At 39.8% G+C, this 22,391-nt stretch overlaps 1 protein-coding gene across 2 annotated transcripts in view; it reads left to right on the forward strand.

The window, feature by feature from the left end:
- The window catches only part of CARMIL1 (capping protein regulator and myosin 1 linker 1), a 1,033,060-nt gene that overhangs the window by 782,878 nt on the left and 227,791 nt on the right, over window positions 1-22,391 (forward strand). For both annotated transcript variants that reach the window (XM_078687906.1, XM_078687907.1), the window contains exons 25-26: window positions 11,365-11,493; window positions 11,787-11,918. In XM_078687906.1, coding sequence (XP_078544032.1) covers window positions 11,365-11,493; window positions 11,787-11,918 — 261 coding nt within the window. The remainder of the gene's footprint in view (window positions 1-11,364; window positions 11,494-11,786; window positions 11,919-22,391) is intronic.

Consider the following 22,391-nt stretch of genomic DNA (forward strand, 5'->3'; position numbering starts at 1 on the left):
ATGTGGAGTAAAATAAAAAAAATGCTACATCAGTGTTTTACTTATTTCTGAATTAAATGTTTAATTTAAGTAAGTAAAATGCATTACACTTATTTCTTTAAGATCTATGAAAAATACCCAGCTGATCTAAACTGTTAATATTTACTAGGTAAAAAATACTTAAAATTATGTTTTCAATTAATTAAAATTAATTTAATTAAATGTAATTATTATTTTTAAGTGACATTTATTTTTAAATTTTAAAAGTTAATAATAAACTATTTTGTATATATATATAGTTTTTAACATTATTTCCCGTTAGGTTCTTTTTTTAAATCCATATCGCCATTATTTTCTGTGGAAGCATGTTGAGTGTCAGTGGTTGACCATGTGTGGTACTGGACTTACTCCAAGTCTGAGCTGGAGTACATTTATGACTCTTGTGGGTCATTTGTAGCTGTAGTAGCTATACAAGTGAAGTTTGTGAAGATCAATATGCTTACTCTTTTGAGGGTAGGTGAATGTAACCCCCCTAAGCCCTCCTTAACCCTTTCTAAATCCCCTCCTTACTCCACCCTTGAAAATAACAACTTTAAATAAAAGAAACACATATATTAATTCATGATTTACTGTCTTTTATTGTACACATCACTGTGTCAAAATATATGAGAATAGGAAAATATAAGTACCAACAGAGAACGTAAAAGCACATTGTGAATAATATTATAACGGTGATGATAGGATGAAATTAGCAAACCCAATTCATACATCCATTTGTATATCACCTTTCAACTAAGTTCAAAATGGTCTGAGTAATGAATGTATATTCATGATTGCAATTCACAGACCTTGACTTTTCATTTGAAAATGGATTTACTGTAATGTAATTTTACACCTGTATCACAGGTGTGATGTAATATTAAGTGGGGGAAAGTCTTCTCCAAGGGGCTATGAGTTGCCCTGGAGGAATCACATGCAAACTAAGTAAATACCCACAAATGTTTGTGGTTTCAGGTATTCACAAAAAATGGCACACAAAGCCCATTCCCTTCCTAGATTAAATGAGATATTCTAGGCAGGAATATATTTAATTATTGTTTAATATGAGAACAGGGAGAAGGTGTTATAATTAGGGAAAAATATATTTTTCCTCCTGGAGGAACAATATTAGCTTGTGTAAATGCAATCTTGTTAAGCCAAACACATGCTTAGATGCAGACCATGTACAGTTTCTCATTTGATTAATCATAGAAAGCTACACCTGCCCCATTTTCAAACTGGCACTCATGTATCTCGCTTAAAAATTCTCATTCATTTGTAAATCACCTCCTGACGCAGATGTAAATTTACAAATGTTTTGAGAATAAATACAAATGCAGCAATGAAGTGCAGTGCTGAGAAGTAATGAATGACAGTCAGCATTACTATCTGAAAGGAAGGAACTTTGTAAGCTATCAATGAATTCATGTACCACGAAAGGAAAGATCTGAAACACTCAATGCATCAAAGTTAAAAATAAAAGGGAAATTGCAAGGAACAGAAAAATGCTAAATATCAGTTTTTTAAAGTTTTTTTAAATCAGGGAATAAGCGAAAAATATAACTAATTCCATTGATTATGTAAATAAAAAAGTTCTCCAATGTGTTTACACCATTTAGCTAGTTTTCCTTTATAGTAGGTAGTCGATGCTCTGTAATTGGTTTCTTCACAGGCTTTTAGCAAAGCCATTCCAATTGATTTGATGAGGGAGGACACTTAATTACCAATGTAGAAATAATTGCTTTATTGTTTTTGGTGCGGATAAAGGTTTCCTTCATGGCTTAGGAGTGCATGCATCCCTGCTTCAAATTCATCATACAAAGCTGTAGTGTTTGGACTCCTGCCTCAGCACACATGGCAATCATGAATGCGCGGCATGACCATTTTATGATGTGATGTGAGATATAGAGCAGGATTCAGAGGTCGGCAGATGCACCAGGTGCAGCCTCCTATTGCTGATTATGCTCACTATCACTTCACTGGGCAGTAGAGGATAGACAATAGTGGCAGCTATTACAATTTTAGAATAAGGGCAGATCTTTTAATGTGTTGACTGTTACAGAGAGGACCTACTGGCATCTCCTGCATTTTCATTTTGTCTGCCAGTCCAGTCCCTTGTAACTGAGTTCTTTGCTGAAATATGAGGGACATGAATGCAAAATCCAAGTGGTTTCTAAGACACTGGAATGGGTGAGAACACAGACAGCAGATGTCAATAGCAGAACTTTTCTCAGATATTCTAGGGATCCTTGAAAGTGTTAAGAACAGAAGGCAGTAAAATCCCTATGAAGCTATGGCGTTCCCCCTGCCCTTTCCTTATCAATTTCCTCTGGTAGGGCTCCTCTCCATTGGTTAAAAAGTAGTTGATTGGAACAGCCTGAATAACGTATCTTCCCTTGTTCTGGATTGCTCCTGGACCAATCATCACAATCCCAGCCCTCCTTCCTGCTCACATTTTGAACAAAGGTCATGGCTGTGGAGAAATAAAAAAAATACAAAACTGCTGAAAACTGGTCACAGAACTGAAGTAAGTGTGACACAGCTTGGTTTTAAAGGTGAGACAGGAACTTCCAGTTAGTGTGCCAAGATTTCCTGACCAGAAATATTTGGATCCACACCAGTGAACTCAGGAGAATCTTTATAGTGCCAGAGTTGGTATACCTACTGGGAATGCCCCTTTTCCAGTTTGTTGACTAGTAACCTGCAAGCCTGGAGAGAACCTAGAGAGAACCAGTCAGTTTTACAGGAGAGGCTCCCTCACCCTCATTTTGAAGGAGACTGCTAGTATATTGCTTAGGAGGGATTGGAAAGTGCCCTTGCTAGAGGAAGACGCTGCTGTTGGGGTGTGAAAGAGCTTAGAAGAGGCGAATCAACATCACCACTATGACCTGGGGTAAAATTGCATTGGTGTGCTATATGTGAAGTCTGAGGCCTGGACACCAGAGGCCGAAGCTTACATGGAATCAGAAGGATAGATGTTCTCCTGTGTCATCTAGAACCAAGAAGTATCCGTATAACTAAGATGATGTGACCATCGTCTCCTGACAAGGTAAACAAACAGCTGCAAGTACTGAAGGTAGATTAAAAACTAGCAAGGTGTGTTTACTGCTACAAACCAGGGCAGGCGATTAGCACTTTTGGGTGTGGAGTTTGAGGCTGGCTACCAAGTAATCTTCCAAAGACGACCCGCAGGACTTGGCCCTGTTTGCAAACACCTCAAGACAGGTACTGTCACTTCTGTGACTTACCTCCTCACAGGCCAGTCAGTGGCCAACAAATTTTGCCTCCAATGACTGTCCTGAAATCATTGTGGGTACTCTTTCAATTAATACCAAAGCTAAATATTCTCTGTTGATTGTGTGTAAAATTTTACGTTGTGTGCAAAGTGGTTTTAATTTTCTTTTTCATATCATAAGCAGACGTACTGGCTGGACGGTAATTTATTGATCATTATTTGATGCTTGTTGAACCCATAGTCTCTAAGTTATCCTTGGACTGCTCAACTTTGCTGCCATGAAGGTGAAGTGCTAAAGGTTGAGGACACCTTATGGGAACAGTGCTTGCCACCCAACACTTAAGTGCTCACTTACCACGTTCTGCTTCTACTGTGTTCCACCCTAGAGACCAGACCACATAGCATATCCAAAATAGACTTGTACATGATAAGGGATACTCTCATGACGTGCTTATGTTTGAGTTCACCACGCTATGTCTCTCATGGTGTCATTAGACTTTGGATACTTACATGTTTCTTGTTCCATGCCCTTAAGAACAATTGATAGTTAACAGAAATGTGATGTCCGTGAAACATAGCTACAATAAACAGATTCAAACAAAAATGAGGGTGAAGTGCTAAAACGGCATACTTGGTCTTCAGTTTTGGGCTCATTAGTAAGGATAGGGCCCAGGATTCCAGTGGTGAAAAGCTTTTGTTGCGATCTGAGCCTAGTAATTCCTGGTTTCCTTGATGCTTCTGAAAGATTTCCCATATAAATTATTGCGGGAAAAATGTAACTGTGTTTTGACTACTTAAATATGTTGTTCAGTGTGTGGTTTTTATGCTGCTTATTTTTGGTTTTGGGCCATTTTCAAAGATTCATAGTGGTTTCAGAAAATTGAAATGAACAAAATCAAAATACTCACCATAAATTCCTTTAAAGCTTATTCAGATCTTATTTGGTTTCCTCCTGGGTTTTGCTGCCTTTTGCAAAATAACAAGGGAATAAATGGTTAATCCAAAGATAATAAAGGCATTGTTCATGTTGCTAGTAATTTTAGAATAGTATTACTGTAAGTGGATTTTCTAAAATGTAGAGATGATCCCCATTAGGACTTGGAAGACATTTTTTCTTTGGCTTGTGCTGTCATTGTTGTTGATAAAATATATAACATGTAAAATTCCATTATGTAATGGTTACATTTTCTGTCAATTATATATATTAGTTGGTTCTAGTCTAGAGCATCAGCATACATTATTTTATAATTGCAAGTGTAAGATGCTTTCTTTATATTTTACTTTGAAGCAAATACTTCCCCCCAACCAAAGTCAAAGAGCATTATGTGGTAGTTTAATCTGACCATTAAGTACAACTGTATACAACAACGCTCTCTGCATTAGTACCCAGATCAGATATCCATTTGTTTGACAGAGTCTTTCTACTAAGAATTGAACAGCATTTTATCAATGGCAAGATCTGTTGAGTTTGTCACAAAAAATGTTGTAAATAAAAATTTACTTTTAGATTGCCATCTTGCTACGTCTATCTTTTATGTGAGATTTTTTTCATTCTGGGCACAATTCACAAACCTGTTCACCTATGTTGTCTTTAGGTGTGTGAAAAGTGCCCTCTGCATTTGCATGTGACTGATCTGTGGATATCCACATCCACACATGGAATTTATGACGGTGGAAAAGTTTTGTAAGTCGGGGGATGGATTGAACAATTGGTATGCTTACTGCAAGCCAGAGAAGTGGTCAAAATGAAAATGGTAAACAAAGTGAGAGAAAAATATAATAACATCTCCCATATTTTCCAAGGAAAAGGTTTTGCCATGTGACCCCAATAAATATAAACAAATAGATTTTGGAGAAATCTACCAGTTTAGGGTTAGGCTGGGACACCAAAATACAGGAAGGAATCAACACCTAAAAGGATTTTTGATAAGATTCCCAGAGAAGAAAGAAAAGCACTCTACCACCTTCATCAGAGAGTGCATGTTATTATATTAGCAGCAGACAAAGGTAGTACAGTGCTTGCAAATTGATTATATTAAGGAAAACAAGTAAGGGGTACTAACACTTCCAAACTTTAACCCCTTCCGTGCTCATGACGAGCTCAGCTCGTCACGAGGTACACCTCTCGTGTGCTCATGACGAGCTCAGCTCGTCATGAACACACCCATTTCCATTATGGCCCAGCGCAGGAGGAAAATAGCTCTAGCGGCCAAGGTGTTAAAAACAGATCCCACAGGAGATTTGAGTAAAGAAATTAAGAATATGGCTGAAAGGGCAGGACATTAAATCTCATTGATGAAAAACAGCATATTTACTTGTTAATCCTAAACCAAAACCTATGAGATTTCATATTCTTCTCAAAAGTCACAAAATGAACAATCCTGGCCATCACATCATCTCTGGCAATGATACAGACACTGAGAGACTATCTTTATTTTTTGACCTGCACTTCCAGTGCATGTCCATAAACCTCCATAGTTTCTTAAGGATACCACTCACTTCCTTCAGACTATTGAAAAATTTAACCAATCTTACACATTTAATGATGACACTCCTAGCTACATATGTTGTTATACTGTTATTCATCAACATACAACATGAGGATTACCTGAAGCTCTTGAAAAACTGTGAAAAAGCCATCAAGCTAAGTGCTTACTTACTTTGCAAGAGTTATCCTTAAATCCAGCAATTTTACCTTTAATGATGAACACTCTCTGAAGATATAAGGGACTTCCATGGGCACTCGGATAGCCTCATCCCATGTGAATGTCTTCTTGGGCAAACTAGAGGACCATATACTTGTTAATTCTAGCATCAAACCACTGGTATAGTTAAGGATCATTGATGACACATTTATAGTATGGAAAGCAAGAATGCAGCACACACCGACAATATCCACCTTACCTTGAAATTCACCATCAGCCATACTAAACAAAGGCATCATCTTCTTTTCTGAATGTGCTAATCACCGGTTATGGACAAACAATTGTAACAGTGTACCACAAACCTACAGATGATCATTTGTACCGAAACTGGACTTCACTTCACCCACACCATTCTAAACGCAGCATAATCTACAGCCAAGCACTCAAAATAAGATGCTTCTGCAGCAATGAGAACATTTGTTAAGAACGTCTACAGGAGCTTGCTATATTATTTCAAATATGAAGTTATCATACAGCAACAAATTGACAAGTCTTTACAGTTACCAGGGAAGCACTTATTTTTTATGCCAACAGCACAAACAAAAGCTATAGAATCCCATTTGTGGTTGGCTATCATCCATCAGCTACTATCAACAAAAACATGATGTGAAAAACATTTCACTTAGTATACTATAGTATAAAAAAGTTTTTTCCAAACCATTATTAATAAATCCTCTCAGAGCTCACAATGTATGATCTAATTGTGAAAGCTGAACTCATGGAATCTGTAACAAATGCAGCAGTCCCTTGTAGTGATTCTAAAAGGTACACAACATGTAAATAGCTATTACAAACTTCATCAGTAAAAGGTTTTGTTACCAGAATAACGTGTGGAATGAGACAGTAATTTACATGTCGCTCAACATGCATTATTTATGTGATTCAGTGCCAACACCAAAGCTGTAAAAAGCAATGTGTAGGCCAAACAGTGAATGACCATCGTACACAATTCATGAATCACAAGTTAGCAATAATTAATAAGAAACTTCACCAGACTGTAGCCAATCATTTATCCTCGTGGACTTTTTGCTATCAGATTTAAAGATTTTCCTTGTGGAACATGTCTTAAAGGAAGAACTACTGGACTCCAAAGAAAACCTTTGGACATACCATTTAGAATAATTGTATCCAGAAAGACTGAACATTACTGACAATACTACCTGATTAAATTGTATCTCAAGAGATCTCAGGACTCTGATTCCGCATTCCAAATGAAATCATCTGTCATGATGTGTTTTGAAAATCCAGCAGTGTCTGCTGTACAGCCACTGAGTAAACAATCTTGTACTACCTGAGGAAAGCGAAAACCAAAACGTTGTAGTGGAATTATATTTTTGTTCTTTGGTGGGTCTATCTGTTTGAGTCACTTCTTTCTTGTATATTGCATTTCTTTGTGACTCATTGTATCCTTTGGGAACCAGATATTTGCCCTAGCTGGCTTATGAGTCGGTGATGGTTTGACTTCGACCAAGGCTTCCTCCTGTTTCACTTGGGCCACAGCCTTTGGTTAAATATCAGCCTCTGATACTTTGTCTCTACCTCAAGGAAAGGGACAAATCCTCCATACTTTATTTGGAATCAATTCTGACTGACTATGCTGCAGATAAATTTGCCTAATCATACAATAAGGACAGTTGGTACGAGGACCTTCAGCATGTGAGTTGCCTGTACACCTCTCCAGATACTGGACTTGTTTTGCCTCTGGACTCTGCCACAGAAGAGAGGTCCTCTATTGCCATGGTCATGCACATGGTGGCAGAGGATCTTGACCTCTAGGTACCTGGTGGTGAAGACTAATATCCTCACTGAGGTTCTTTGCCTGGGGAGATAAAAACGGAACCCCTGCTTCTGTTCAAGTAAGCACTCACAAACATCCTTTTTGGGGTTTGGGCAAAACCATGTTCCAGACGTTGAATGAAAAAGCTGAAAGCATTTTACCATTGTCCAGCCACAGGCAACCTGGACTTCTTGACTCAGTACTCCACACCAGGGTTACTTACCTTTGTTAACACCTTATCTAGTAGAGACCATATCTATCCACAGATTCCTTATCGACCCACCCATCCTCCCCGCTCTGTGAGACAGATTTCTAGGGTCAGGGCTGATCAGTTTCATAGTCATAGTTTGGACACACCAGTGTCAGTGTACTTCATGGCTCCATGCTTATGGCGTGGAAAGTCTTAGGGCCTTTCACACCTCCCCATTCTTATACTTACCAACCATTGCCATGGGGTGGAGTTTGACTCTGCTGTCTGCATAGGTTACCTGGTGATACACATCAGGTATGATCTGCCCTGAAGAAATCAGTTTCTCTATGACCATAGTCACACTGGCTCCCGTATCCCTCAAGAGCCTCATCCTCAGTTCCATCCTTTATTTATTTATTTGAAAAGTTTTATAAAGCGCGGACATGACCCTTGCGGTTATCAGAGCGCTGTACACAGAGGCAGAAGCATGCATGAACTCAGAACAGTTGAGGTCAACATTGTAAAACAACAAGGAGTAAACAATCAGTCAGATACCGGGTAGAAGGCCCTACTAGTTCAGTTTCTCATAAAGTGCTAAATAGTTCCCCTAACATTCAGTGAAACAATCATATAGTGGGTCATCACAGCATAGTAGAGTAAATGACACATCTGAAATCGGTCCAAGAAGTATTCTTCTATTATAGTTCCGAAAGGGCCCTAGAATAAAATAACAGTTTACCATCCAATCAAAAAGAGGTAGCGAAAGATACGTTGGGATAAATGTCAAATCTGTCAACAAGGGAACTAGAGAAAGAGTACATTATGATGCAGTTAATGCCCACTCAGGAAAAGCCATTTGGCCTGTTTCTTGAATTAGGCAGTGGAGGGATTGGTTCATATCTCTGTAGGAAGGGCGTTCCAAATTCTAGGTGCAAGGCCGGAAAAAGCACGTTTGTACGTACTTTTCTTTTTGAATTTAGGAGGTTTCAAGAGTAGTGTGGATGTACTTCTTAAGTTCTGACCGGATCCAGAAAGAACAAGCTTGTTCGCCAAATGGGCCAGAGTGTTGAAATGCAGTGTGTGAGGCGAGCTATTTTGAAACGGATCATTCATTTTAAGCCTCTCCTGTTCCTCTCCATTCAGGGAAACAAGGTGGCCAGTGTTGCAATTTCCACCCCACCCAAGGACACTAAGGTTGCCTCTGTTTTTCCTTCCCCATCTCTGGGACCATCCCCACCCCCACACATACACTGACAATACTTTGGACTGCCCACCAGTGGGGGGCTTCTTTGTGTATACCGCATCTCCTCTCTTGTGTCCTGGCTGCAAACAGCCATAACACTTCCCTGCCTTATTAAGTTCATGTAACTTTCCTGCCTCCCCCTGAAAGTGGATTGGCTTGGGGTCCCTCTCCGCTGCGCAGGTGTTTGTGGATTATCATCTTTTCCCTGGGCTTTCCTATTGGAGGAACCTGTCCTACTTCCTTCTAATCACCCCTGATATTGCTTGGAAACCCTAGTTCTCAAACACTCCCTAGCTGAGCCTAGACAGCTTAGAGCCCTCTAGATACTGGTGTAACATCTCTTGTACGCAATGAATCAGGATGTACTCTTTAAGGAATAAATTGTACAGCCCCTCATAGGCTCTCACCTGGTTACCTTAAATCCATCCCTCTAGTGCCTTCACTGAGATGCCTACAAAGTCCACCCAGGGCTGTGTGTTTACTTTCTGGATGAACCTGAACTTTACCCTGTACTGCTCTGGAGTGAGACCGTGTGGGAGTAGGATTTTGCCCAATCCCCTTCTAGAGTCAGGAGCCTGTCCTTCCCAGCTACTGGTAAAATCTCCCTCAGAGGTGAACCCCAGTATTTGGAGTGGACCCTTCTCATCATGAGGGCCCGTTAAAATGCAGTCAGCCATTTGTCAATGTCACCCTCCTAATGGTACTTGGGAACTATCCCCTTGGGAAGCCTGCAATCAAAACCACCACCCCAGGACATCTCCTCATGTTCCTCTTCTTCACTGCCACCATACTTTTTCTCTCAACTTACCCACTTCTTATTTGCCAGGTCCCACTTCGTCTCTTCTTTAGCTATGTAAGCTAACTGAGATTCTAACTCTCTTTCTCTAAGGGACATCTCTGTGTTCTCTGTGGAGGAGCCCCTCCCCCGTGAGCTGAACATAAGGACCTGATACTAGAAGCAAAGGCAAGGTATCATCCTGCTCCTGGAGGTCATTGGAAGGGTCATCCTCCCTCCTCCTCTTCATTTTCTGAAGCTGACTCTGCCCAGGCCTTAAGGGGTGTAATAATCTCTGCTTTTCTAATTTGATTAGCAGGTGATAGCCCTTGACCCTACACTGTACCCTAAGCTCAGCTACTATGAGGTTAGACATATTAGCCAGGTCAAGCTCCATGGTATCCTAGTTTTGGGTCACAAAAATACTTTTGTGAAGATTTTCTTTAATAAACAGTGTTCAATTCATTTTAATGTTGTGTAAATTGTTCTACCTGTGATTTATTTTGTGCTAGGCAGCTCTCCCATATTTATCTAGTGTTATTGGGTGACAAGCAGGAGTGGCATTCCTGACCAATGGGGTACAAGGTGCCACCCATAAATATGACAGCTTCCTCTAAAGTGTGGCATATTCGTGTCCCAGAAAGCACTGCTCTTTTAAAATCCAAAATAGTGAAATTGTCTCCTGGAGGTTAAGATCAGGCTAAGCTAACCCAATAGCATGGCTAAGTTTCCTTGGTTAGCAGAGCTCAGCGCCCAATCAGAGTAATTTATCCCAAGTATCAGCCAAAAATGGAAGTGATCAGGGCAAAAAGAATGACTTTCTCACAATCGGCCTCTAGGAAGTACTAGGACTATTCTATTAAATTTAGAGTGTTTTTTATGTTCTCCTTTTATTTGAGTTATATGGCTGGCATGTTAAGATGGTGGAATGTTTATCTTTTTCCTGTGGTTTATGCTTCTATTATTTTGGTTTTGTTTATATTTGCCAATCCTTGCCATCTTAGAAGTTTAACGTTTTGGACGTACATGGAAGATTTGAAGATTTGGACGTACATGAAAGATTTGCATTTAAGTATAGCCTGTATCCGTATCTGTCTGATCATTCTGTACATCCGCAGGAAGAATAATTCCAGGCTATCCTATTGATTGTCTTCCTACTGCATCTTGGACGGTTGGATGAGGATTTGTGCTGCCAAAGTTCTCAGGATCAATTCACGAGAAACCCATTTCCTCTATATTATATATATTAAAGTAGTTTATTGATATCAACAAAGTAAACATATCAATGTATTGACGGATGTGTTGGGTTTAGCTTAGACTATAGTACTTTCATCAAAACCTATTTGTTATTGTATGTGGGTGTGTCATTATTGGTACAAACATTTATATTTGTTTTTTATATTTTTCTTTTGTCTGTGTAGATGATTGACCGTATGTGTGTAAAAGTTCAAGATCACCTCAACTCATTGAGAAATTGTGGCATGGATACTATACAGGATGATGTAAAGGCTGCAGAAAGGCTTATCCGGGATGCCAAGAACTCCAAAACAGTAAGCTCCTTTGCAATTCTATGCAATGTAGATCCAGGAAACCTGGATCCTTACAAGGGTTTTAGATAATACAGTGAATCTAAGTAAAAGTCATTTATTTGTCCAGGTTTATACAGAAAATCTGGAATGTATCTGACCGTCCTGAACCGATGTTAGACTTTCTAATGTGTGTCACGTAATAAAAATACATATTATGACATCAAAGTAAAATCGAGCTCCCTAAATGTGGATGCACAATCTTATAACAAACATTGTTTGAAATATCAATGTACTAATGATAATATCTGTTACAGCTGTTACCGAACTTGTATCATCTCGGGGGAGCTGCCTGGGCAGGAGCCAATGGCTACCTATCCAGTCCAATACAGGAAACGCTTGAGTCCATGGCTGGAGAAGTCACACGTGTTGTGGATGAACAGTTGAAGGTAAAGGGAAGAGGGTGTATGTGTTTTCTATTAATAATTTTAATGTCATTGTGTGTTGAAAAACAATTCAGATAAAAAAAAGACTTTGAACAAGTTTCTGGTGCTGGGAGAATTCACCGCCAACAGGGCCCGTCCTGTTTGTACCACAGACCACTATTATTATTATTACTATTATTATTATTACTATTATTATTATTATTATTATTATTATTATTATTATTTTAGCATTAACTATTTTTGATTTTTTTTTGTTGTCAAATTTACTGTCTGCAGTTATAAGCAATGCAAACGAGTAAACGTTTGTTATAATCCAACTGTTAAAGTCAAGATAATAAAATATTGCCGTGTGTGATACAACGGACAAAACAAGTACAAAAAGCATTGCTACACAGCATACGTTGTCATATTTACTGCACACATTTGGCAAGATAATCGATTCCCACTTTCTCTGTCCTCCTCACCTTACATATCCTTATCTTTTGTGTAAAAGATTGGGTATGACACAATCTGGCAAATGTAATTAAAACCTAATTTTCTGAAGTATAATCTAGGTACTTCTATACTTGCTCTTTAACAGTTAAAAGGACTAGCCAATTATTTTATGTGAAGATTTGCTTTTTCAAAGACGTTTTTAACAATGTATCCATATAGTGAATTACAATTTTAAATATATAACCATGTATTGTTCCAATTTACAAACCTTTTTTCCCATTGCTTTAAAAAAAACAGCAATTTACAAGTATATGTTTAGCAACTTGAATCAAGGAATTTAAAGTCTGGATTGGTGAAATGTTATGTTTTTAAATTATGCTTGTGAATATGGAAAATCTGCCATTGAGACAGAACTGTGGGCATTCCGTCAATGCAACCATGCAAAATAAAGAGAACACTAGCAAATAGAATAAGGAACCACCATTCTGAAAAGGCTTGCTTTTGCATTTCTTTTAATAATGACAGATTTGGCTTGGTGTTTATGTTGGTGTTTAGCAAGGTTCCTTAGCTGTGGATGCAGAAATTGAATCGTTCTTCCACTGTGTACCTTCTGGGTAAAACTGCCTTGAACAATCAGGCATATTTTGCTTGGCCTGCCATTGTATGTCGTGTGCATTATGCGCCACTTAGCTTGTTGGGAGATTACATTTTGCAGGTGATTCTTGCTCGCACCTCTCTGCGTTTTGAAAATCATGCACAATAATTTGACGCAACTCCAGCCACTGGAAGCCAATGTGGGTCTTTAGAAGCTGAGGTGATGTGATGGGATATCTTCAGATTAAGTCTGTTCTGCAAGTGTGAATTGTGTGCGTTGGAGTGCCTCTTCAATTGTACGACTGACATGGAACTCCTTGAATACTTAGACTAAAGGCAAGAATGTTGAAGTCATTTGAAACCAACGCTTGGAACAAGAGGAGGTTGGTCATGGCAAAGTAACAAAGTGATACAATTCCAGAAGGAGGGGTCTTTCCTTTACCTTGTGCATCACACCAGGAACTTTTAGAGATGTTGGAGCGGGATCGTACGTTTCTGGCGGTTTTGTCAGGGATGGCTCCTCAGTTATGGCAGAGGAGCGTCACCAACTAGGTGGCAGAAGATAAAAACACATGGAAAATAAAATGATTAAAAAAACAATTTTATTATAATTTTATTTTTCTTTTTACCTGCAGGCTTGCAGAGAGGCTGTAGGGCAAGGCGGGGCCATGCAATGCATGATAGCAGTGGGGAGGAGGGGTGATGAGCACTACTAAATGCGCATGATGGTTTGGCTGGCCATCATAGGTTGTTCAAACGGTCATGCGCACTCAGGGGCACATTAGGATGGCGGGCGGACATCCGTCGTACAAAGGGACCGCCAAGCCATATTTGCCGGTGGTGACTACCGCCGGCCCGGCGGGGGCGATTCGCCCGCCATCCTAATGAGCCCTTAGCATTTCTCCACCCAGCTGTGTGTGCAGCCGTATGGGGAAAAAGCCACAGGCTCCAAGGCACAGTTTGAGCTGCAAACCGCCCAGACCAATCCCAGTTATTCTCTCATGCTGGAAGTACCGCTCCGCACTGCTTTGGAACCCGAGCAGCCGCCACTGGGTGTGGTGTCTAGTTTTTTAAGACAATCTCAGACTAATTAAACCCTTTGTTTGATGCAAAGCTAAAGCAGTAATTTTAACGCTGGAGTGATGCTATCAGAACCTTTCAAGACAAGAATGAGCAAGGTGGCACAGCTTTGTTCTCTTTGAAGTTTAAGCATAGTTTTTGCCGAAGGCCTTCATTGACTCCGTTACATTAGTAAATGTGCGAGTGGTCAGGTGCTATATGTTCATGAGGCTGCAGTTGAGGCTTTATCTCAGAGTAACAAAAACGAATTCATGAATACCATGTCAAAATGTGTGATATAGTGTCAAAAATGACTTTGACTGAACAAGAGGAGTTGCAACTACAGATCATGTTAATAGCCTCAGGCTATTCATGGCCAGTGAGCAGGATATCCAGGAAGTGTTTCTATAATGCTGTATTGGACATTCAATAAAGGTGCTGTGATCAGTAAATCCAGCTTACCACATATCGAAACATAGACACACATTAGAATACCACAAGATCTGAAAACACAATGGCCATGTATGATTGTCTCCAGTACCTGCAAAGACAAATGAGAAGCACCTCACTTTACCAGAAAAGTAAAAATAAAAAGAATTCACGTAGTAAATCAAAAATGGGCATCAGAAGGATCTTTCAGTGTGTATATTCACATTTGAGTACTATTAAATTGGGCAATAGCAGTAACACACCGTGTGGAGATGGTATAACATTAGTAGGAAGCTCCATATAAAAACTATTTGTTGCTGTTATTATTCTGTATAACTTGTGCATATCAATAGCTAGTGACAGTCATACTCTAGATATAAAAGGGTTTGCAAACCATTTCAAATTGCTGACCACTTTAATCGAATCTCACCATGGTATACTAGAGTGTGACTCTTATCAGTGTAAGTGTAAAATAACCCATTTTTACATTTGAAGCATCTGTTGTACTGTCAGGGTTCACACGCATCTCAGAAACATGCTTTTGTAGCTCATTCTGTACAGGTTTTTTTGTCTGCTTTCTGGGATTAGTAGTTCTATTTAGCCCATTATAAAAACTGGACTGGATTAGTACACCACACAGCCATGACCCTGGGAAGCTTGAGAACTTTGGCCTATATTTTTAATATTAAATTTTATTTATTTTTATTTTGAAAGTTTTATATAGCGCGAACAAGATCTTTGCAGATATCAGAGCGCTTTACAGCCGAAAGGCACAACGTGTGATTAAATGACAATTGGGGTGGGGAAGGTACATGTGGGAGCATAGTCAGCCAGATACATCAATAATGATACAAGTAAATACTTGATAGCGTAAACACTCAGGCAGGTCAATAACACGAGTAATACAAAATGCAAAAAAAGATCAGTAGGACTGAATGGTACAGCGTCTGTAAATATCATCCCCAGTAATAATTCAAGTGTATTTAGCCATGAGGATAGCTTTTACTTCTCTCTTAAAAAGTATGGTAGAGGAGATGAGCCTGATTTCAGGGGGGAGTGAGTTCCAGATCCTGGGTGCCATTCCTGAGAAGGAGCGTTTATACGTTTTTTCCTTGCGGAATCTTTGGGGCTTTAGCAAGAGATTGTTTGTGCCTCTAGTGTTTATGATTAAGGTATATGTATGAATACATTTTGGAATTATTTAGCATCTTGAAACGGATTGTTATGATTATGAAGCATTACACACTAAAAGTTTTGCTTTGTATTATTAGGGACATAGCTTAGTCCGTGAGATTTGGGGGTGTGAATCTCACATTTCCCTAACTAAAAATCGATGGGCTGCAGGGCGGAGGGGTGTGAGATGACCAAGGTTCGAAGTGGGGTGATTCCAAGAAGAACAAGGCCAGCACTGTTTTGCCTTAGGTGGGCCTCTGTCTAGAGTGGCACAGTGGGTGGCAAGCTATGGGTTGGAATGCTACCCGAGCGATTGCCACTGGTTGAATTATTTGTAAGCATCGATCCCATCAACTTTAGGGTGTTTGATTGAAATAGTATGCCAATGTTGCAACTTTCCAAGCCTACCACTGACAATGTTTGTGAATTACAAAAAGTAGTGCTTTCACGCCCATTCAAGGAGCACTTCTGTGGGCGCAGATTTACTATTGTTTTAGGAAAGCAGTCACTATATGGGCCGGAATCACAAAGGTAACATACACTTTAGAGTTATTTAACTTTTGAGTAAGTTCACAATAATTTGGCTATCCGCAAAATCTTGGTGTAAAGTTTCTCGTAAAGTGTAACTTGCATGTCCCACCAAACTGAAGGGCCTGAGGACTTTTCACAAACTGTATTTTGTAGTACATTTTGTGGTACTACAAAATGCTCATAAACTGCACTTCTAAAGTACTACCATAAAAGAAACAGTAGTACTTTAGAAGTGCAGTTTGTGAATAGCATGTTGTAGTATGTTTGTACTGTTATTGTAGTATTACAAAATGTTGTTTGTGAATAGGCCTCAGACCCTTCATGTAATCCCAAAAGCAGTCATGTAAGCCCTAAACGTGGCCTAGATTTGTATTGCAGATGGAGCAATATTATAGTCTATTAAATAAATCATAAGAGGCGCTTTTACATCTCACATCCTGAACTCATGTATTTTAAAGTGCTTTCATATGTGATACTAACGCAAAATGAGGCTCTGAAATAAAACATTTGCCTAGGATCACACAATTTGGGCAAACAGGAAAGCCTTATTACATTTTGAAATTCAGCCACAAGATATCTGTCGCTCTCCTGTTTTACAGCAAAGGTCACAGTTTTGCCTTTTATTCTTGGCTTTCGATAAAAATCGCCACAGAAATAGCAGACCCGAATTAGGGTACCCTGGCCCAACTACCAGACCAACAATGCATTTATTTAGAGGGTGTCACACCCCAAACACCCTCCTTGAAGCTACGCCCCTGCGTATCATTGCGCTATGGTTACTCCTTCCTGCATCTTCAGCCCATGGACGAGCGCCAACATGTCTGTGCACTGTTCTGTCTGCTAAAGTTGCCAGACGCAATCAAAAACATCCCCCAGCTTTTCCACCCCGCACATAGTAATCACAGAAAAATCAAGTTGTTTGTGACGAGTTGTCAGTGGGTGTTAGATTGCTGTGGAAAATTGCAGATTCTGATTATAGACTATCAGACCTTTGGAACACTCGCCTTCAGTCTTTCAACGGAGCTGTCTTATGCTTAAAAATGTGGCTAATTAGCCCATGAAATAAACCCTATTTTGCTCTCTCATAGTATTTGATTATTTCAGGCAGAAAGCTACGGAAAAGTCCTCAATGCCGGTGTGCAAATGCTGCGATTGTAAAGCGATTTTGACAATAGATCTTGGCGACTGCTATTCAGAAATGAATGTATACAGGTCTGTGTACCTTTTTGAAAAAATTTGACATTCTGCGTGAGGATGGGAAGAGAGCTTCAGCAAAATTGGTGAACTTATTGGAAGAGAGGGTTGTTCATGGGGAAAAATATTTCACTAATGCTGAAACAAAAGAAAAAATGAATTAGTGCAAATGCACTTCAACATTACATTTTCACAAGCAGAAATGTATGTGTGCATGTATGAGCACATCACTTGACCGTGCCCAATGAACTAACGGCTCTTGCTTAATTTTTGGCCATGCCAGGTCTTAAATCCCTATGCCTCTGTATATTAGGGAATTTTTTCTCCTTACTTCTATACCCTCACAATTTTTTTTAATGTTAAGTCTAAAAACATTAGATAAAAAAATGAAGGAAAAATAAGTTTGTTTGTGAACCAGAAATCCAGATTCACAAAATGAGAAGAGGTCATGAATTGGCTTACTAATAAGTCATGTTAAAGCGATGGGTCTGATTCATAAAAGCAGTTCATTTAATTTCAAATGGCTTATAAACATGATAAAACATAAGAGAACAAGATATCAAAAATATAATGATAAAAATATAAAAATGACCCAAGTTTAAAGACATTTAGGAACTACATTGAGTCATGATTTGGAGAAAGTATTGCTATAAGAAGATTTAATCAAGACTCTAGATTTGTTAACCATATCCTTTCGCTTATTGCTTGCATATTTTAAATAGCTACTGTATTGCATACTAAAGCATCATTTAGTCTAGACAAATGCATTATGGCTTCTCGAAAATCAAACAGCTTCTCCCTTATAAATATTAGTTTTAAAAATTGTTTCCTTTATACAGAATAACATTGAAAAAAAGTACCAAGTGCAATGTTGACTGAAATGATCTCCTGTCGCACGGGCAGATCGAATCGTCATGCACCCAACAACACGTTTTCAAGAATGTGACAAAATGGTGGACAATTCCTAAGTGGAAACGTGTTAAAATTTATCTGTGGTACCTGTTGGAGATCATGAGCAGATATAATCGCGTCCCCTTTTGCTTGTGAATGGACATATAGCTCACAAGTGTAACTTTACTGTAATCTCTCTCAAGTTTCTTTCATGTGCTCTCATGCCAATAATCTACTCTTTTAGTTCCTGTTAGACTTGCCCATCTTTTGGCTTGGTGTCCCCTGCCTTTTTGCTTTTGACCTCATGTTTTTGATTAAGTGCTGACTTTTGATTTTTCTGACTTCAGGCACTTGACCGCTGCTGACCAGTGCTCAAGTGCAAGTGCTCCATGTCTAAGGCCTGATGGTAATTGGTTTCTTCATGGTTGGCGTATTTAAATTACTAGTTAGTCCCTAGTACAGTGCACCATGTGGGCCCAGGACTGGTAACTTGAATGCTACATGTGCGCCGGCAGCACATTAGTAGCCTCACAAACCTGTCTCAGGCCTGCCATCGCAGTGCCTGTGTATGTAGTGTTAAACTGCCATTGCTACCTGCCAAGTGTATCCATTTGCCAGGCCCCAACCTTCTCTTTTATTACATGTAAGGCACACCTATTGTAGGCCCTCTGTAGCCTCATGAGCAGGGTGCAGTGTATTTAAGAGGTAAGACATGTACTTGTGAGTTTTACATGTCCTGGTAGTGACAAACTGCTAAACTCGGTTTTCCTTACAGCAAGGCTTATCTTTCCTACAAGTTAGCATTGGAGCTGCCTGGTAACATCATGTCAGTATATCTTCCAATTGGGAGATGATTGAACATTGGAGTTTGTTTTTTTCTGGACTCGCAATTTAAAAATACATCTTTTAGTGTATAGGTTTTTAAATTGCTCGTCTGAAAATGCCACTTTCAGAAAGTTGTCATTTTCTCACTTTAACCATTATGTGCCTCTGACTGTCCATAGGATACACCTCTGGGTTGAATGACAGCTGGGGTTTATGAATTCACTCTAGACAGTCACACACAAAGGGAGCTGAGGTGTGCCACACATATCCTGATGGCCCATCACCTGGTTATTGAGCCTTCCTTAGCTAGAGTGGTGGGAGGAGCTGACACTTGCACCTGACTAGGGCTATGCCTGTCCCCACACAACGAAGTCTCCATCCCTTGTGGTATGTCTAGAGCTAGGGGCAGGAAGGGCAGGTTCTTGGGCACAACAACACCCTTTCTTTGTCTCCCTACATCAAAGGTTAGAATGGGTATAAGTACTGGCCGTCTGACTTAATATACTTTTATACACTTCTGAGGAATTATCCTGGGATTCGAAGCAAGACCTTTCTCTCTTTTCTAAAAATTGGATGGTTTAAAATAATAGTTACCTCAAGAATATTGGAAATGCATTGAATATGCGTCTGATATTATGATGCCTAAATGGAAAGACTAGCCTGGAAAAAAGCCCTGGCCCCATCTGCCACATAGGGCGAAACATATGCCGGCTGTTCTCTTTTTCACACAATTCTCTTTGAAAAATTAAATAAGAGTGAAATGGATTGAACCAAGTGGCGAATGAAAGATAAAAAAAATAACAACATAAAAAAAGAACTCTCTACACTCAAAACGAACCGGATTGTTTTGTTGTGTCAAAATAAGGAATTATTCTACTTACCAGAATAGATCCCATGGAAAGGAGGAATATATGCTTACACCCCTATGCTTACTTGTCAATATGAGGCTGGAAAGGTCCAGAGCCTTGAGTGTAGTTCCTCCAGCATTTTAGGGATCTATATTCGGAACCAGGATCTCAGGACCGTTCATTGACTTCTCTAATTTTGGACTGAGGACATTCTGCCTGGAAGAATAGCTGTTGTGCTGTCAGGAGGGACTGCCACTTTGCTGTTTGTTTACTGTGTTGGCCTGCTGCTTCTGCCCTGGGAGTGAGAGGACTGTACTTTGCTCTCTACATCTTGCTTTCTAAAGTTTCTCCAAGGGCTTGAGTTGAACCTGCCTCCTGTTGGAAGTCTCAGGTTCATCAAAGACTTCACCTGTAGTACCTGGGCTCATCTCCTGGGAGCCCTACTTGCCAAGTGGTGCCAATTCCACTTCCTGGGCCCATGGAAGAATGTTTCTGTGCGACAACAAGAACCTGGCACAAAGCAACTTCAGAACCGGCACCTGTCTTCAATTCTGACGCCGTGCCGCTTCCTGAACTGAAGTCATGGTCCCAGTTAGACGCAACAACTGCGACTTACAATGCAGACTCCGGTGATGCCGCAGCACTTCAGAAGAATCACCACTGCAGGACTCCCTAGCACTGCACCAGCAACATCCGTGATGCACCTCTCCGACGCCGCAGCTGCAGCCCTGTGGTTCGACCTCAGCTCCCCGAAATGGAACCCACGCGGCTTCACTTCTAGCTTCATCATCGATGCCACACAGCTATAAGGAACCAAGGTATTCCACCTGCAACCGACGCATCACCTCCCCTGCATTTTTCCCTGGACGTTAGCAGCCCAATGACCCTGCACCACCTCCAGGATCCGACGCCTCACTTAGTACAGTGACTCCTCACTTCCTTTTGCGCAAAGTCCCTGCCCAGCAGTAAGGAACCAACACATCACCTGCTTCGCAACACCTCCCCTCCCCTACACCTCACATCATCATTGAGTTTTGACATATCCAAGGTACTGTGCTGGGGTCTGTCGAACTCCTGTTTCTGGCCTCAGTCCCTTGCGGTCAATCCAAACGTGTGGATTTGCCTTGGTCAGGCTCGAACTGAGTGCCCCAGTCAGAAACTTTTGTTTCCTAAGAATTAGAGCTTTGCTTAACATTGAAACATCCTAACTTGATTTGTGGATGTTGGATATTTTGTTGTTTTAGTCTTGTTTATTCAGATAAATATGCCTGTTCTTCTTAAACTGGTGTGGATTACCTTTGTGGTGTTTTTTACTGTGTTACTGTGTGTGTGTGTACAAATATTTTACACATTACCTCTAGGTGTAAGCTTGACTGCTCTTGCCAAGCTACCAAGGGGTGAGCACGGGCTATTTTTAGTGTGTACCTTACATACCCTGACTAGAATGAGGGTCCCTACTTGGAAAGGGTGCAAACCACTGCCGACTAGAGAACCCAGGTCTAACAGTTCCCTTCCTGAAAACTGAACAATATTTGTAGGGGTTTTAAGAAAGTCACCATCCAGATCACTTATTCGCCTTAGAGTATCTTTAATGCGTGCAATCTGTGGTACTTTAAACACATGATCCAAGTCTGGACTATCACTCAGGATCACTTTGGTGAGCGAACTCTCAGCTTTGATCCAAATTGAGGGCCTCATGAGCGTGAGTACGGTAAGTAGTAATACTGGAGTACTCTACTACTTGCATGCTGTTGTGAATCAGCTATGAAACATCCATCCCCCTATTGGTAAAAATGCATAGTGCACAGTACATTCCATTTATACCAATTGGCATTGAATATCTATGATCATGTCCATTGTGTTCTCATTTTAGATGTTGTGTGGCCACTTACGATGGCATGTATAGGTACGTAAAAGAGTTCTATGAGATGTACACCAAAATGTCTTTGTGACTATGCCCCAAAATGTTTGTGCATCTTCAAAAAGACTTTATTCGGTTATATTCATGAATAACCATAAAAGTACATCAAATACATCAAAATATTACATTAGAATATTTAGAAAACAGTATACACAGTATAAGCATAGGCCAAAAAGTTAAAATAGTAGAATTCATATAATCATTGTCTTACGTAGATAAAAAGTGCTTTTAAGGAAGGCCACAACAGATGCAACAGAGAAAATATCCTCCAGGAGTTGTATAGCTAAAAATGCTGGACGGCACTGTCTCAATTTCATATATTTTAAAATGGGCATAATCCATCTCTTCCTAGGTATAACATAAAATCTACAGAAAAATAAAATGTGTATATCCGATTGGTAGAAACATTATCACACGGACATTTACAGATTTCCTTAGACCAATCATTTATGACAGGGTAACTCAGCAGTCTAAACAGAATCCTAAACTGAAATCTGGTCAACAAGAACCTTTCTTGTTCCTTCATTTGGAGGTTTAGATAAGGCTGGGTGATCCTTGGTTTAATTATCATCTGGT

The sequence above is a fragment of the Lissotriton helveticus genome, chromosome 4_1, assembly GCF_964261635.1.
Source record: "Lissotriton helveticus chromosome 4_1, aLisHel1.1, whole genome shotgun sequence".
NCBI classification, from domain to species: Eukaryota; Metazoa; Chordata; class Amphibia; order Caudata; family Salamandridae; genus Lissotriton; species Lissotriton helveticus.